At 43.0% G+C, this 18,436-nt stretch overlaps 1 protein-coding gene across 6 annotated transcripts in view; it reads left to right on the top strand.

Moving 5' to 3' along the window:
• srcin1a (SRC kinase signaling inhibitor 1a) overlaps positions 1 to 18,436 on the top strand; it is a 117,641-nt gene that overhangs the window by 85,124 nt on the left and 14,081 nt on the right. For 3 of the 6 annotated variants that reach the window (XM_030406523.1, XM_030406522.1, XM_030406525.1), the window contains 14 exons: positions 1,256 to 2,076; positions 2,486 to 2,587; positions 3,001 to 3,128; positions 3,577 to 3,633; positions 4,832 to 4,852; positions 5,534 to 5,679; positions 9,497 to 9,672; positions 11,404 to 11,534; positions 11,842 to 11,989; positions 13,260 to 13,566; positions 13,711 to 13,972; positions 14,964 to 15,103; positions 15,235 to 15,387; positions 16,714 to 17,613. In XM_030406523.1, the coding sequence (XP_030262383.1) occupies positions 1,256 to 2,076; positions 2,486 to 2,587; positions 3,001 to 3,128; positions 3,577 to 3,633; positions 4,832 to 4,852; positions 5,534 to 5,679; positions 9,497 to 9,672; positions 11,404 to 11,534; positions 11,842 to 11,989; positions 13,260 to 13,566; positions 13,711 to 13,972; positions 14,964 to 15,103; positions 15,235 to 15,387; positions 16,714 to 17,613 (3,492 nt within the window). The remainder of the gene's footprint in view (positions 1 to 1,255; positions 2,077 to 2,485; positions 2,588 to 3,000; positions 3,129 to 3,576; positions 3,634 to 4,831; positions 4,853 to 5,533; positions 5,680 to 9,496; positions 9,673 to 11,403; positions 11,535 to 11,841; positions 11,990 to 13,259; positions 13,567 to 13,710; positions 13,973 to 14,963; positions 15,104 to 15,234; positions 15,388 to 16,713; positions 17,614 to 18,436) is intronic. The other 3 variants (XM_030406521.1, XM_030406526.1, XM_030406527.1) reach the window with 3 other exon arrangements.

Below are 18,436 nucleotides of genomic sequence, written 5' to 3'. Positions count from 1 at the left end.
CCATTATGCCTATGTATATTGTCTTTGCATGTACAGTGCTGTATGTTTAATGAGTACGTGTTTGCATGCTCACATGCTGTTTTGTTTCTCTGAGTACAAGACACAGGGAAGGAAAAATAAGTAAAGAAACAGCTGACCATCGCCTAGAAACTGCACATATAGATTTTGATATATCATAGAACTCAGTTTGATGCCAAGAAACCTTATAGGCATGATTTTAAATAACACTGTTACTGGGAACATCATCATAATCATCATCTTGTACAGTAAGTGTGACATGCACAATCCATTTCTTCTCCATAACAGCATTTTAATAAGCATGTTGTCATTTATTTGCTTTTGTGCATGTTGTGTCTGATGCCGTCTTTATGAGCTTTGAGCCTTGCTGTTTTTGTTTTGGTGCTTGTTTAAGCTCTGCCCATTGTACAAATCAGACTAACTCATACAGCTGTGTGAATATACAGTATGCATGGAAGTTTGTCCCCAGGCATAAAAGCTTAGCAGCATATTTTTTTTCCCCCACGCTGGTATCTTCTGTGTATCACATTGTGCCGCATGGCAAGGTTAGCCAGAGTGCTGAGAAGCAAATGAAAAGAAGGAAAAACATGGATGAGTAAGGCGAAAAAAGTAGTTATGTGACGGCATTTTGCTTTTGAAAGCTGCACAAATGAGAAAAATCACAACAGGAGGAAAACAGGCAGAGGTAGGTTGAATGTCTGAGCATGTTAACGACGTTGTGATGCTTTGCAGAGGCAGGTAGGCAGAGGAAAATAAAAGCTAAGTCGACAGTGGTGAAAATTGATGTATTCAGTTGTCCCCACTGTGAATGAGAGGCTTTTTTCTCCTGTATCCTGTCACAGCTCTACTGAATAGAGTGAATGCCACGTGTTTGGATTTAAGATTGTTCTGAATACCCGCTTATATTAATGTAACGATCATAACTTGTGTATATGCGAAGGAAAACGAGTAACAGGAATTAGTGTTGGAATAACAGATGTGTGGTCTCAAGAAATCTTTCTATTTAGGCCAGAAAAACATAACAAAACAAACAGCCACAAAGATTAGAGACTAAAGTCAGTTTGACAAATAATTGGTCTTTTGAGAAATTCCACATCTTCTTCTGGTATCTGCCGACTGTGACAAGATGTCTGGTGTCAGTCAGATCTCAGTCGTCCTCAGGTCAAACACATGGAAAACAAAACGCTCTCATCCATAGGTCTCCATGGTAACCCTCATCCCTTCTTGTTCCTTTCAGAGGGAGATGGTGTACTCCTCTCGTGACTCCTCCCCAACTCGCCGCCTCAACACCCTCCCCTCCTCTTCGACCTCAGCTTCTGGCTCTCCTTCCCGCTCACGCCTTTCCTACAGCGGGGGCCGTCCTCCATCCTTCGCCGGGTCCCACTCCCAGCACGACCAGCAGCGACATCCCCACCATCCTTCAGCCGGCCACGCCGCCAACGCAGGCCTGTCTCCTTCACCCAGCGCCATCCTGGAGCGCCGCGACGTAAAGCCTGATGAAGAAGTTTCAGCAAAAAACATGGCGCTGATGAAGAACGAGGGGCTGTATGCAGATCCTTACAGCCTGATGCACGAGGGTCGCCTCAGCATCGCCTCCACCCAGTCGTTAGCTGCCATTGGAGACCCCTTTAGCTTCCCTGTTTCCACTGGCCTGTACCGGCGTGGCTCTGTGCGCTCACTCAGCACCTACTCAGCCGCTGCTCTTCAGGGGGACCTGGAGGATTCCCTCTACAAGCCTGGAAGTTCACTCTACTCTGACACATACTCAGCCACGCTGGGCATGGGTTTTCGCATGCCGCCCTCATCCCCGCAGAAAATCCCAGACATGCAGATGAGAGACAGGGACTCATATTCTAGCTCACCCAGAGCTTCACCTGTCAGGCAGTCGTTCCGCAAGGACTCGGCATCCTCCTCTGTGTTTGTTGAAAGCCCGAAGTCGAGACCCAGCTCCAGTTCAGAGCCTTTGTGTCTGACAGCCGGGCCTGGGGAGGGCGGCAGGGCCACGCCTGGTTTTGGTTCTGCAATGTCTGGACAGGATTCTGACGGTAGCAGGTCTGTGTAAGTGTTCGTGTTGAATTTCTATTACCCATGTTGCATTGTTTAAAAAAGGTCCTGAGAAAAGTTTTGTAGATTTTTGATTTTTGATATTTTATATCTATATCGTTTTTGTTCTGAGTGGGTTTTAAGTGAGCAGAGCAATGTTGGGGAAAAAAGTGATATGCCTTTAATGTTTCATGACCAAATCAAATCCACACATTCCTAATTAGAGGAATATAATGGATATTTTTTCCACTCAAAATTTGATTGTGACTTACTCACAAACATTAAACAAGTAAAGAAAATCTTCTTTTGAACTTTATAGCACATTTTGTTAGTTGCATATTTGTGCAGCAAAAAGCAGTTTTTTGATCAATCTTTATGTAATCCAAGTATTAATATAGCTCTGCCTTATTATTTACTTTTGTAGGGATCATCGTCTGGAGCGTATGGAAGCGATGGAGAAGCAGATAGCCAGCCTTACTGGTCTAGTCCAGAGTGTGCTGACCAGAGCACCTGACAGTGACAGCACGTAAGACTCCCCATTATACCCCATTAACCCTCTAAAAATCACTGATACAGCCTCAGCTCAGACACATAAGCAGCATTATCGACAGGAACAGCAGCAGCCGGCTATTATCAGAGCCATTATCAGCTCCATAGCAGTGAAGTGCTACATTATTTTGTGTGAGCACAGCACAAGTAAAGAGCAGTAAACATCAGCTCTGGGCCACAGTGCTATTGATTTACGCATTGAAACGTTGAGATGTGTGAGATAGCCTCCTCATTTACATTGAACATTGTTATCACGTCACCATCATGAACACAGTAGGGGCTCATTAACAAGAAAATAACTTGTTAATGCAATCAGTCAGATAGTGTCCAGCAGTAGTGCTGTTGGCGTTAGCACTGTAATTGCCTTGCCCTGTGGCCGTTGATCCTCAGATGTGGCCTGCTGCGTCTCTGCATGATGGCGGGCTGCCCTCCGGACCAAGGGACGGAGTTCTCACGGCCATTACCTTTCTCTTCCAGCGAGAAGACCGAAACCAACAGCGACGGCTCCGCCACCGGAAGTGAGTACATCAGCGTAACTCTGACCCGTTTACTAAATGATTACTCACTCCTCTTCTTGTTACAAACAAGACTTGTTTATCTAACGAACTGAGAACTGTAAACATGTGGTGATACTGTACTGACTGACAGGTAACTCCTTGATTGGACCTGTTTCGCAACTGTCACCCTGCATCATCAGCACATCATCAGGGCCTATGGGGATGAATCAAATTGTGGTGACTGACAGCAGTAAATGCAGCACTTTAATGCTTCTTATATGTACCTTTATATTCTCTGGTGTCACACAAAGGTACTGAAGAAATAACTGACTACGAATATGAATATATTTATATACTGTTTGACCTAAATTTCTTATAGATCCTTTATTATACACAGTGGAGATGAGACAAAAAAATATGATTAGACTACTCTGCAAATATGTTACATAAGAAACTTTGTATTCACCAGGTTCATCCCAGCTGCCTGTCCTGGGAGAGAGTGATGACAAATACAAACAATCAACAGGTCTGCTATTGCCATGAGTTGTGACTTGACTTTGGTTTAGCGCAACATGATTGGTTGATGCCTCTATTTGAGTGTGAAATCTCATAAAACTTGACCTTGTTAGGAAAAAAGATGTTCCTTTATTTTGTGTAATGTCCATTTTTCTTGAAAGTACTTATGACAAAAAAAAAGGGGAAATGCCCCGTGTGTCATGGCCTGATCAGTTCCACATCAGCAGATGGACGCGCTTTCCTGTTGGTCCGTTTGCTTTCAGACCACAAATGAACCGTTCTGGCGTTAGCTTGGATGTTGACTGAGAACCTTTTCATGTTGTCTCTGAACTCAACAGGCAAACACACCTACGTTAATTTTAACAGAAAGAAGCAGGTTAGGTTTGAACACACTGATGAATTATCTGAAATTTCTACCTCATTCATTTCCCTCTTTCCCTGCTTGTCTTTAACTATCATCATCTTTCACAGACTACTGAAGTTGAGGAGTTTCATTCAAAATGAATCAAACGCTGCTTATATGGCAGGTTATATTTTACGTTGATGCCTAGGAAGGACACTTTGGTACAATCTATCTCAGTCAGATGACAAAGTTTTAATTTCATCAATGTGTCCCTCTTCAGAAGGCAGGGAGATAAAATCTGGTGAAGAAAACTGTCAAAAATGGAAATAAAATATACCTGTTAACAGCCGGGAACTGTTGAAAGGTGTTAAAGAAACAAACAAATATGCAAGACTATTAACATAACCTTCTTGGCAAGATAATAAGACAGACATCTTTGAAGTATTTGGAAGGTTTATTTTATCCGAGCAGTTGTCACTTTTAATTAACAAAATTATTCAGAATGGATTTTTTCTGTACGCTAACTTTTCAACAGATGTAGCCTGTAGATACTGAAACATTTCTGAATACAACCCTTTATCCGCCTGCTCCTTTTGTTCTTTTCATCCTCTCCTTTTTTTCTCCTGTCAATAATTTTTAAGCACCGTTTAGCATAAACAATCCTTTTCTGTGGCCAGACCTTCACAGGGCCAGTGCAAGGACACTGTTGTCTTTGAGGCTTTCTCACAACTTGATACGCTGCCAAGAGACTAAGCCATCACCTGAGTCATTTTCTCTGCCGTAGTCAATAAAACTGATCGTCATTGTCTCTCTATCGCCCTCTCATTAATTTCTCGGTAACCGGCTCACTCTTTCTATATTCCAGCTGGACGGCTGAAGAAGAAAGGTAGTTGCCATTCTCCTTCTCTATCACCCTTTTTTATTTCTCCTATCAGACATTTCCCATGGCTCTCTGCTCTCTGTATGGGTGTGTGGTGTTGCTGGGTAGCTGCCTGGAGATGTCTATCCTCACGTTCTCTTCCTGGCCGGTTTCCCGGAGAGCAGACCCCCACCTTGCTGTCTCTGTCTCTACTTTTTGAATTTCTGCTTGGTCTTTTCCTTTGGGGAATTTCAGAAGGTTGTTTTGTCACAGACGAGGCACTCTTTTGTAAATGTGTATGAGAGTGTGTGTGAGAATAGCTGGGGAGTCAATGGCCATACTCACAAAGCCCTATGTTAAGATAAGAGCATGGTTATTCCCCTGTGTGTCACTACTGAACGGACTAATTGCATTCCTATATGGGTTACTAATAGCATGAGCTCACGTTTCTCCCAGTGGGCTTTTAGAGTTTTGTGAATATGGCGCTTTTTTTTGCATTCACACACTGTTTCTGTTCCAGTGTGTGCCCAGGTTTTCTGTATATGTACATTTCTTTGAACCTTTATGCTGCGTGTATGTGTTACTGTTTTGTACTGTGTGTCATGCTGGCTGACTGCAAATCTCGCCGGAGCACAACCCAGCAAACTAACCAATTTGTTTCCCGATGACCTCCTGCTGACCCCCCATGTCCTGCTCTGTGATTGGCAGCTCATACGCCATCAGCACCTCTAGCTCTGATGCCACCGCCACCATCCAACAGCGTCAGCCGCTTGCAGATGCAGCTCCACCTGAACGGCCTGCAGCAAAATGCCACAGACCTGCGCAAACAGCTTTCGCAGCTACGCAAGACGCAGGTATATAGAATATTCCTCAAGTAAATGCATTTTTCTGATTTTTCAAAATGAGTCTGTTCTCCTAACTTATATTAAACAAATCTTTCATTTTTGGTATCTAGCTATGTTGATAAGTATTTTTTAATATTTCTGTCATATTTTAGTTTGTGCTTTGTCTCCTTTTCCCTGTTGTTTGATGATTTTTACATTTTTCTTTTTACTTTATTCATAGATTTTACATACCGTCCAAAATCGTACGCAGAAACATTGCATAAAAAGTGATGTTTCAGACTGCAGACTTCAAGAAAATGAAAAAATTACCTTTTCAAAGAGCAGAATGAATAAAGTTAACTACAAACATTGGACAATGTGGAATAAAATGTAATAAATACAAAACTATATAGAATGTACTATCCATCCAAATGCTCAGTCTAGGCTTAATGGAGGCTGTACAATCCAACAGGGGACAGACCGAATCCAGACTCTTACGCTATGTTTTTAGCATGTTAGTCTGTCTACATAATATAAAAATGGTTGGCATAAATTATAATACCTGTCAGTTGAGAACCTGTTGTAACATAGTTTTATGACATCAGCTGGAGTTTATAAACACTTCTGAAAACGGCAGACAGCGGTTGAGCCTGCACACATCTGCTGGCAGAGACTACGACACCTGCTGACAACTGCTGTTTTATTCATTGCTGTGTGTATCTCTGTTTGGAGGCTGGTGAAATGTAAGGAAATATAGATTTACATATCAGTTATATTATTTACATAATATTTTACATTTACACTTCTAAATCCTTCTGTATCACATGATCCTGTGAGGCAAGGCAAAGTTTTTTCCCCCTTTATTTAAGAGTCAGGTTTCATAAAATCACAAAAGCAGCACTCGGTTATACACTATATCGCCAAAAGTATTCGCTCACCTGCCTTGACTCGCATATGACTTTAAGTGACATCCCATTCTTAATCCATAGGGTTTAATATGACGTCGGTCCACCCTTTGCAGCTATAACAGCTTCAACTCTTCGAGGAAGGCTTTCCACAAGGTTTAGGAGTGTGTTTATGGGAATTATTGACCATTCTTCCAGAAGCACATTTGTGAGGTCACACCGATGTTGGACGGGGAGGCCTGGCTCTCAGTCTCCGCTCTTATTCATCCCAAAGGTGTTATATCGGGTTAAGGTCAGGACTATGTGCAGGCCAGTCAAGTTCATCCACACCAAACTCTCTCATCCATGTCTTTATGGACCTTGCTTTGTGCACTGGTGCACAGTCATGTTGGAACAGGAAGGGGCCATCCCCAAACTGTTCCTAAAGTTGGGATCATGGAATTGTCCAACATCTCTTGGTATGCTGAAGCATTCAGAGTTTTCAGAGATTGGAACGTAATATAGCATAAGTAAAACCTCCACAATATGAGAACATAACAGATAAATGTAATTTCTTAGCAAAGGATGAGTAAAAAATGTGTTGTGGCTTCTTCTTTGAAAAGTGACTAACATGAGGTCAAAGACTGTACCGACGCCCCCTTCTAAACTTTTTTACTGGAGACTCAGTCCAATCCATTCCTCCTTCCTCCTTCCTCCTTCCATCACAGCAGACCATCATCAGATTAGTCACATTACTTTGACACCAATTCATAGGTCAGAAGAAAAGATTAAAGATTAATGAATTAACAAGCTATGGCAATGTAATTTTAAATCGACACAAAGTTGCTCTAACACAATTGATGTTTAAAAAAGGAAGGCCTCAGTATCGTGTACAGTATTATTACGTATTTTAAAGAAAGCCGTCTGACAGTTAGTGTGTGCAGGCGTATGGAGCAGACAGCTGTTGGCAACAACGTCTATAACTGCCAGCTTTTGATTTAAAACTTTCTTGAAAGAAGTACAGAACATCAAGCAGCAGGGAAAGGTAGACAAATCATGAACGAACAGGCTTCCCATAGATTTCTGCCTCCACACCTACCAGATGGGGGGGGGGGGGGTTCAGACACAACAATATTTGCTCCATATAATCCACAGCCTGAACATTAACTGTGAGTCACTGGTAGTCCCCATGAAGGGTGTTGACAGTTTGTTCAGCGGCTTATCTGAATTAAGTGTGCCAACAGGTTGAGATGAATCCAGTCATTTTCAGTGGATCATGTAGCATAATGTTTATCAGTCTGAATGCTGGGCTTAGAGTGATTCTTTTCAGGTTTCCTCCTCTCTTACTGTTGACATGCAAATGAAGACAGACCACATTATGCGCTCTATATGTGCTTTTCTTTTGGTGCAGAGGTCCACTCGTTGTTAGTGGCAGCCAACTGCTAAACTAATCTCCAATGTTTGAAATATTTAGATTTTCTTCATGTAGTCATTATCTGACGTTTCTGAGTTGTACTTCACACCGTACAGTGTGTGATGCACATGTATGTAGGAGCGCAGGGGCTTTGATGTTTATTTGATCTTCACTTCAATACTGTACCTACAGTAAATAACACCTGCACGTCCACATAACTGTGCTGTGTGACACATTGAGGGCACTGTATCTTTTGAGGATCCATAATGAAATTGAATGTGTGAAAGATAAAAAGCTCAGCTCACATTGCTTGGTATTTTATAGAGATACTGAATGTTATGATGCATATCAGATGAAAAGGGTTAACAGAAATGTCGAGATGAGCACCTAATTTATTCCATTTATCTCTGATGTGAGCGATGCCATGGTTACTGTAGGAGGAGTCAGGAAGAGGTGCTGAGTTAAATGCTTTCAGTGGCTGAGGAGAGGGGGAAAAGAGAAAGACGAAGGAATGGGAGTGACAGATGATCGGCGTGAAGTGCTTTTATTTCCTCCCTGACTGCAGTCACAAGGGCTTCTTGAACTGGCAAAGCAGTGAGACAGAGAGACAAACATGTGAGAGAGGAGAGTTTGCTGTTTACCTGTATGTGTGCCCAAGTGTGACCTCTGCACCTGGACCCATGTTGTTGCCAATGGCGATGGCCATCGGCTTAAATTTTACATGTGGCTCATGAATTATACAGAGCGAGCGTGCAGTAGAGAGACAGGCAACTGGGAGAAAGGGAGCGCAGAGCTGCAAGATAAAAAACAATCAAAAAATGTATTTTTCTGGATATATTAATATTTTTAGAATATGTTATCATATTCACTGTGTTTGCCTGCTGCAGTATAATTAGGAATACTTGGTAATTTTAAATGTGCAAGATATTGTTGTCTTCCTGGAAGACCTGGAACATAAGGCTGCTTAATTATTAATTTTTCTTGCTTAGCAGGTGCTTTCATCTCAGGGAGTTGTATTACATGCAGCAGTCCTGTAAAATATTCCATTCATCACACTGAGAGGGAGCCGAGTTCACACTCAGTGCTTCTGTCATGGGCATCCTTCGTTCTCCTCAGGGCATCTCTGTGTTTGAGGAAATGTTGCATACACGTGCCACACAGACACACCACTGAGGGAACCACCAGCGCAAAAAATTTAACAAGCAATAGAGTGCAAAACACAGTCACGGACAGAGCAACGTGATCTTGTGGCATAACAAGAGATGGTCGTACCGTCTGACCTCTCAAGGACAGGAAAACAAAATGTGCAGTAGCTGTCAATCACTGAGGTCTGTTTTGGAAAGCTGGCTGCTCTTCTCGTTGCTGGCCTGTTGTTCTGCTGCGATGGTAGCAGATTTCACAACTTTAACAAGCTATCCTAATGAGGCTAGCAGGTTAACAATGATACAAATAATTCACAAATACTTGCGAAGTTTGCACCCGGCCCTGCTAAAGTAAGAGCAAAACATGTTATCCGTATCATTGTGTTTGAATGTTTGTGTGTGTGCAGCTGGAGAACCAGGATTCAGTGCGAACTCTGTTGAAGCGGACAGAAGCGGAGCTGAATGTGCGCGTGGCCGACGCCCTGAGGAAGCAGGAGGATCCTCTGCAGAGACAGCGCCTCCTGGTGGAGGAGGAGAGACTCAAGTACCTCAACGAGGAGGAGCTCATCATCCAGCAGCTCCAGTTAGTTACATTGTTTAGCAGTGATAGTAGAACAGTACACGGCTGTTCAATTCCCCCTTTTGTTTTTTAATCAATAGTTGTCCAAACATTGTTAAAAGGGCTCTATATAACAGTCTGCATGTATTAATCACTTTTAATTGGCCATATGTGAGCTGAAAAATAAGACCTTCCCATCTTTCTTGGTTTCCCATACAAGCCAGCGGACGATTTGTTTACAGGAGACCTAGTATGCCCCCCCCCCCCCCCCCAGTGACTTGACATCACGCTTCTTTTTTCCACAGCTGCTCTGTTGTTGCTAGCAGTGCTGGCTCAGGCTTATGTGAGCTGACCAATTAGAGCAGACTAGGTATTTTGGATGGGCACCCTTAAAGAGACAGGAACTAAAACAGGGTTTCAGACAGAGGGGAATACAGTGCTGTTGACAATCATAACCCAAAATATAATTATGAATCTGAAAATTTGCAGAATATCAAATAGAGTCGGCTAACATAAATGACCGGCTTCCAGCACACGACAGAAGCTCCACAAAGCCCCTTCAATCAAAAGAAAAAATATATGCGTTTGTACTGAGGCTGCTCCATGTGTCAAAAAACATATCACATTCTGATTAATTGGACAGATATTGCACTTGGATATGAATCACAATCAGTTGGAATGATAATTTCTTGGACCACAATTTTCACTTTTACTGAATAAAACTATAAAAATAAGGATGAAGTGACACCTTTTTGGGTCTGTACCACACAACTTGTTTCTTTACATCTTGAGAGCATAATGTGTTGGCCAGTGCGTCTCTGCAGCTCTATGATGCATCATTATAAAGCTGTTTTATCATTGTGCAGTTTGGGCATTCCACCTGTCCTTGTTGCGATTTCATATATTTCGATAAATTGTGTAATTTAAATTTTTTTAACATGAGTGGTTTCTAGTCAGTGTATTAGATATACAAGTTGACAGTTATCCGGTTTAAAATGAGCTTTAATCACATATTTCATAATTGCTTCAAACATGACAAAGTTCATATCTGTTTTATAATTAGAAGACTCGCAGCGAGACACAGTGATAGGATGAAATTGTAACTGTAATTAAGCCAGGCACTGAGCAAGATGCTTATTAAGATCTGAGGTATGAGACAGTCCAGCAGCTAATTGAAGTGACGCCAAAACCAGAGCTGAAAGCTACCTCGAGATTTAATAATCAGATAACTTGCATCTGTCTCATATGTGGAAATGTTCGCTGTGGTAATGGTTCCTGGATCTTTCTCTGAGCGGCAGAAGAGTTACTGAATCACCGGGAGTGGCATTTTGATTGCAGACTAATTGGTTGAACTGTAAGATGATCTCTACTAATCAATATCTGTTGCTTAGCTGGGCTAATGGCCAATTAATTCAGGTTTATTATACATGGGACTTTGATTCATTATGTAACTTAAGGCAGATTTATGTGACACAGGTCTGACCAGAGCAGAGACATTCAATATTAGCTGAACAAATTAATTTGTATAGATTCTCTACTCCACTTTTTCCCTCAGTTGTTGCCTAAAACTTGTAAATACCCGTCCATCCTCCTCCAGTTCAGCTGTCTAGAACTCCGCCAGTTGATTTAGAGACATTTTATTGGCAGAAGTTGTGACAAAACTCAAACGGCATGATTCTGGGATAAATATTCAGTAAAAATTTAAGTGTAACTGAGGAATCCTGGGTGCTCAGCCTTCTGTCTGTTCCATCTCAGTGACCTGGAGAAATCGGTGGAAGAGATCCAGAAGGAGTCGTCTGTCAACCACAAGCTGGTGACAGTGCAGGAGCTGGAGGAGAAGGCCACGGTTCTGAGAAAGCTGGGAGAAACACTCACAGAGCTGAAAAGTGAGTCACGCTGGCACATTTCACATTCTGTGCACAAAACAGAAAATGCAGTCTTTTACTCTGGCAGACAGTTTATAATGCACTAATCAAGTCACTGATTATCTTTTAGTCACCCACAGCTAGTCTGTCAAACATTTAATCAGTCTCAGATTGCTCAGATAGTTCATTGTCTTAATGAACTGCCTGACCATTTAAAGTAGTGCAAAAATGTTTTGTTTGATTACAACAAATGGCTTTGACGAGAAGAATCAATTTGTTTGGTGGGAACATGGTGTCGTCTGTGTCACTCTTCTACTCTCTCCTGCAGATCAGTTCCCAGGCCTCCAGAGTAAGATGCGGGTGGTGCTCAGGGTGGAGGTGGAGGCTGTAAAATTCCTGAAAGAGGAGCCACACAGGCTTGATGCTCTGTTGAAACGCTGCAAGACTATAACTGACACCCTCGCCACCATGCGCAAGTACGAATCTGCTCCGACTGAAGGCTTATTAATGCTCCCTTTATGTTTGAAAGTAGACATGTCCTTTTCAAAAAGATACTTCCGTGCGTCCTTTTTTGTATTTATGTTGAACAATACAATCACTAGAGGGCGTTGCTCAGGGTCAAATTGGTCTGGCGAGGTCCTCAACTCATCCTTCGCAACTGTCACATAACCTCGCCTCAACAAGTTCCGCTATTTTTAAAACGTATTCTTCTTGTCCTTTGATCGTGTCGCTCTTGAATGTTTGGCCACACTGCTGCCCTTGACTATCGGAGGTACAGCTCCATTGGTCCCTATTCCTATGCTTTCAGAAAACGTGCAGAAATACGGACAAAAACAAAACAAAACAGTACATCAGAACCTTTATGCTATATATGTCAGTTAATGCAAAACGCATTGTGACAATTTTTATTTATTTTCCTTGGTGATTGAAAAGTTTTCAAGTAATGCTGTAAGTGCTGATGGAAATGCCTTTATGTGATAAATTCACTTGCAGTGAATTATGACCAACATTAGCTGACTAACTTTCCCCTTTGTAATCAATCCGCGGAAGGCTTTTCCATTTGTACCTCTGCCAATGAGATTATGTTTTCACCCCTCTTTGTTTGTGTGTCAGCAGAACATTATAGATTTTCATAAAATGTGGTGGACAGACAGGCCTCTGTCCAAGGAAAATTGATTAGATGTTGTTGATTCAGATCAGAGACTTCCGCCATAAAACATTATTGTTTGAAGCCAAAGCTCTTAAAACCAGTGACCGTGAGAGACCCAGAGATGATTTTAAATCATAATGTATGTCGGAACAAAAGGTCCTGAAAGGTGCATTCAAGCAGCCGTGTTAATGTGGCCACTTGGCATTATGACTGTGTGATGAGGGCTCTTTTCAATCACATAAATAAAGACCTTTTCATTTTATGTTGAGTGTGGACCTTTAAGATGTGCCCTTCAGCATCGTCTATCGCACAATCAGTCTTGCATCCAGAAAGCACCTTACTTTCTGATTTAATTAACCTCGGTGTTCAAAAGAGCTCATCAAATTTATTGTTTTCTCATCTTTATGGGTAAAAGGGAGTTTGAGAAATATTCAGTATTGGCAGAGGTTTGCGCCCTTCACAGTGTTTTGAGCTTTTTGGATGTTTTTGGCATACAGCAACAGTTGTTTTCCCTTCAAGTCATGAATAATTCATGTTTTAGTTTGTGTTCCATTTCAAAGAGTTGATTAATGAATTCATCTTCCATGTCTTCACAGACAAGCGAATGAGGGGGTGTGGAAGAAGCAGGAGGACTTCTCCAATCCTTCGTCAAAGCACAACGACGACTTGAGAAAGTTTTCAGACTTTGACATCCCCACCAGCCCACCACTCACCATAAATGACCTTGGGGGAGGCAACAGCCTGTCCAACTGGAGCCCCCACTCCAGTCTCAGCCGTGGCCACGGGAACCCATGTGGCCCTTACAAGGACAATCATCCTCCTGTCCCCCACAAGGGCAAAGCCTTGGAGGAGCTGGAACGCCGTTCTGCTGCTGACAAAGCTTTGTCTGTGGAAGTCCGACTGGTAGGAATTATTTCTGCTGTTTTTTCAACTTTGCTTTCTCTGTTTACACTTCCCACAAATCATATCACAGCGTAGCTACATCAGCACTGCAACACTACATTGGCTGTGAGTTAAAGTGTTTAGATCCATCTCTCCACTTCACAGGCAGCAGAGCGGGACTGGGAGGAGAAGCGAGCCAGTTTGACACAGTACAGCGCCCAGGACATCAACCGGTTGCTGGAGGAGACCCAGGCTGAGTTAATGAAGGCTATTCCAGATCTGGACTTTGCTGCCAAGCAGATTAAGCCCTCCTCCAACACACCATCCTCCCAGAACCCCCAAATGGGGGCGGCAACCCAAGAGCACCGCGTTAACAAGCCCCAGCACAAGCTTTCTGGAAAAGAGGGAGGATCCAGGCGTGGCTCTGGTAAGATGGAAAGTTGAGTGCTTCAGTCTGCCTAATTTTTTAAGACTTGACTCCTTAAAAGGCTTAGAAAAACTGTTTGTTTTCAGGGTAATCATGCATTTTTAAATTAATCGTTTTAGTTTTGAAATAATAAAACAAGCCCTGGAGGTCATCTGATTTTCTCACGAAAATGTTCCCTAGACTGAGACAAAACTGGAGATATGGTTTGAATTTGAAGAAGTTGCAATGCAATAAGTCACTTGATATTAAGCAGATTTTCCATATGAGAGAATTTTCCTTCATTGTGATAGGGGTAAAATGTCACAGTCTGTACTGGAGTTAGTTCATCTCACGTTTCCCAAGGATGACTGTTTAGGCCAGTGGTCTCAATTGCACCACCTCTGTCTCCAGAGCAATCAAGGCCGTTATATATGATATACCTTCCTCCAGACTCTTACAGACAGACAGGTTGTCGTGTATATATTCGTTTTACATGTGGCCTAACACTCACACAATGCGACTAAGAATAACATGAGTAAGCATAGTTTCTTGTTTAGATTCCAATTCCCATTAGAATCCTTTGTTGGTTGATTTCCAAACACTGTTACGCAATACAAGTAAACACAAGCGATGAGCAAGGAAGAAGTGAAACTCCCATTACCTGCCCCTTTCTTAACAATAACATGAGATACTGTAGACATTGTAGAAGAGAGAAGAGCAACTTAATGAGTCTCACAGGTCTGATAAGGGCGCTCACCGTTCAGGAAGTGGCCTTCAGAATTGGTCTGGCAGTATACACTGTTCTCCTGGATCAAGCCTCATCAAATCCTCTGATAAAGTCCCCTGAACTATCTTCAGTCACGACTTGACCACTTATAAAAGAACTCACATAATACTCCACGTAATGCCTTCAAATGCATCATGGCTTGTTCTAAGATCACTGTGGACATATTATGCAAGTGTACCTCCGTTCCCAGGATGTCTGAATTTCTTTCTTTTTTTTTTTTCCCAGATGAGCTGACAGTACCACGGTATCGCACAGAGAAACCCTCCAAGTCTCCTCCTCCTCCGCCACCTAGACGTAGTTTCCCGTCTTCTCCAGGTATGACCAGCCGCAGCGGAGAGCCCCTCATTCCTGGAAAAAGTATAAAGGTTAGTCCATCCTAATAAAGAGAAGATGATCTGTCGTCTTGTACACCTAAGGACCATTGTGGTCAGATCAAAACATCGTCAATACACTAGTGTCAGATACGATAAATCTCTTTTTGTGTTTCTGATCCAAGAAGTCTGAATCTGAAGAGACTGAAGCCCAGAAGCCTCACGTGAAACTGAGGAGGGCTGTGTCTGAAAACCCTCGTCCTGCATCTACGCCTCCCACACTCGCCTCTGGGGACAAGGAGGAAAGAGAGGAGGATAAAATTGCTGCTGAGCTGGAGGTAAACTAAAACATGGGCTGTGCATTATGTTGATTTTATCCTCAGTGGGCTGTTGTTCAATGACTCTTTTTATCATTTATGTTACAATCTGCTTCTGGCTTTTGCGTGCACACACTCTTACAAGCAGACATGCTCACCATCATTACCACATGTTCAAGCAGCAGGTGCCATATGTCGCCCTGCCCCTGGCGCTGGGAGAGCCCAGAGATCACATACTGCTCAGTCACACACATCATCACCCAGGGCTCACAGATCACAGCCAGACAGATGGACCCTGATGGCTGCTTGGACTGTGTTTGAGATGGCCTGCCTGAAATTTGATGGAACGAAAAGTCAACAATAACTGACTTGGATTGTTGTGATTCTGTCTTGCAATTGACAGCTTTTGAACCTCCCCTTTTCCCTCCGCAGCTGTTTGAGAGAGCCCCGCTCAGGCTCACTCTGCCCTCTCCCCTTCCCATGCTTGTTAGTCCTTGCAGCAGGAAAAGTGTTCCCCCGTGCAGACTGAGCCTGTGGCCCTCTGAGGCCTCAGGTACAGAGGTAACACTCTGAGTGCTGTGGATTGGTGCCCTGTTAAGCGTCTGTCTCTTTTCGTCTTATCCCCTCTACCACACACAGGAGCTACCAGTTACAGCTCGACCTGCAATCACACCCACTCATGCCCTCCTTCTATCTCTTCAAGCTGACATTTTCACAAACCCTCCCTTCAGCAGATTATATTCCTCACCAATGAATTAACCACAGACACAAGCATGAATATGCCGAATGAAGAGTTTTTTCTTTTTCAGTCAAGCCTTTTGAAATAATGTGTGTCAGCTTGCAGTCTGAGAGGAAAGGGAGCAAAAAGTGCAGCTGGTTCTGGTGTATTTATACTAAAAATGAGTTTAGAAACTTTTTCAACTTTTCAGAATCTTTAATCGAAAAAATAGTAACACTAGTGTTATGAGTGTCATCAGTGGTTCACAGGAACAAAGGAGTGTTTTTTGCTGTGGTGTTAAGGTTGATGTGGTGGTGTTTTTCTGCATGTGAGTGCCTTTGTGGACTGCTCTCGACTTGAGAGAGAGCTGCATGTGACAGACCCCACAGGAAACACATCAGAGGAAACAGTAAGGAGCCCACACATGTTTACATACTGATACTTACATCAAGAGCGAGTTATCTAGACTTACATTTAAGTAAATAAAATTGTTCACTGTTTTCTTTCTTTTTTCAGTCGTTGTCTGATTATTATTATGTGTTCTCGCCCGGAAGTTGTTGGATTGTGCTAAAGCTAAGACTACTTCATTGTGTTTAATTTTAAACCTCAAGTGCTTTCCTCACTTATAGGGAAGGAACTTCTCTCCTGTCCCCCACATCGTGTTGACAGAGTGTCTTCCGACTGCTTCAGAGGATCCTGTCAGAGATTTAGCAAATGAGCGCCCATCACGAGACTGGACTGGTCATTGCACCCTCTACCAGACTCAAACTTCAAAACAAATGGAATCATTTAGAAGCTCTCCTCAGCCAGAGCGAGAGCAGTGTTGTTTTAAAGAGGAAGTTGCCCTGCTGTTGACAGAGCTGGAGGTGAGGGTGATGTCTCCTCTGGAGGCCCAGGAGATCAGCAGGATTACAGGAGAGGCTCTGCACACACTGACTGTCTCACCACAGACTAAAGAAGTCTCTGAAGCCCAGCTGAGGGACCGGCCTCTCCTGGTGCTCTTCATGGAGGAAGAAACTGTCAGTCAGGTCTACAGGCGGCTGCTTTCCCTTTTGGAGTCATCGAAGCCAGTGCCCAAACCCAGAATAAAATCCTCCCTCCCCTCAGGCCAGCAGAGCTCTCTGGTAGAGGCTCTGAGGAGAGGGATAGAGACAGGGGACAGGGTGCTGACACTTCAGCACAACATTGAAATAAAGATGATTCCTGGGTTACAGCAGCATTCAGTAAACACTACTACACTGCCCGCTGGGTTAGCCAGCTCTGTTGACAGTCTGTCCAATCAAAACCAGAGGAAAATGAGAGATGATATCAAGCACAGCACCTACAGGAGGCTGGACAGCTTGGAGGAGACAATACGTGAACTGGAGAACACCTTGATAGAGCTCAGTGGGCATCCAACTGCAGAGCAGCTCTACATTGAGACATGCAACAAAGGCACTCCTGTGCAGACGACAGGCAGCCCGACCTCGGAGACCATGAAGCCTCCAGTCCCACCCAAGCCATCCTCTTTGAGCCCAGCATCGATCCAGGTTCATTTCTTACACCTGCTGTGCAGAATCCTGCTCTGACACAGCTTGCTCTATTTCCTTTCCTCACTGCTTCTCTCTGCGTGACTGTTGGAACTTCACTTTCAAGCTTCTGATGTCTGCTCCCTGACTAAATCAGCATCTGATTGTTTTTGAAATTGAAAAATATGCAAAGGGGACAGACAACAGACTTCCTCCATACTTGTATGTTCTGTGATTAGTACTGGAGCTGCTGTCCTGCTGAGCCCGGAGTTGTTGTTTCTGCCTGTATATGTAGTTAAATAAACACATAGATCACACAAATATATCTAATTTCCTTTTCCTGTTTCTCATACATAATTGTCAGCGCTGAAAATAATGTCTTCCTGTCTGTTCTGTCTTAAATTCACTCTCTCTCGCTCAGAGATTGGTTTAATGCATATTGTACGCACTGTGCACTCATCAAGAGTTACTTGGTGAATTTGTCTTTTCAGAACACATTAAGACATAAAAACATCAACTTCATTATCAGTCTTCCTTAAAACCAGTAGGAGACCTAAATGTATCTATACCAAAGCCAAAAATCACTTCTAATACACTTCTTGATAATACCTGATGACCACTTGTTGAACTCTATTACCAGATATTGCGAGTAGCCCACTTTCGACTGACCTCTAGTTGACCGTAACACAATGAAAGATTAGTTTTAATCAAAAGACTTCCCGTGTCAGCTGCCACTCCAGTGAGGTGTCTTGACAGGTTGCGTAGTATTCCTTTTTGCTCTAAATGTAGGCTCCCACTCAGGGCAGGACTGCAATACTTGACAGTCACACTGTCATGGTGAGTT

Source organism: Sparus aurata, chromosome 23 (assembly GCF_900880675.1).
Source record: "Sparus aurata chromosome 23, fSpaAur1.1, whole genome shotgun sequence".
In the NCBI taxonomy this organism is placed as follows: domain Eukaryota; kingdom Metazoa; phylum Chordata; class Actinopteri; order Spariformes; family Sparidae; genus Sparus; species Sparus aurata.
This window is presented reverse-complemented; position numbering and strand designations above follow the sequence as displayed.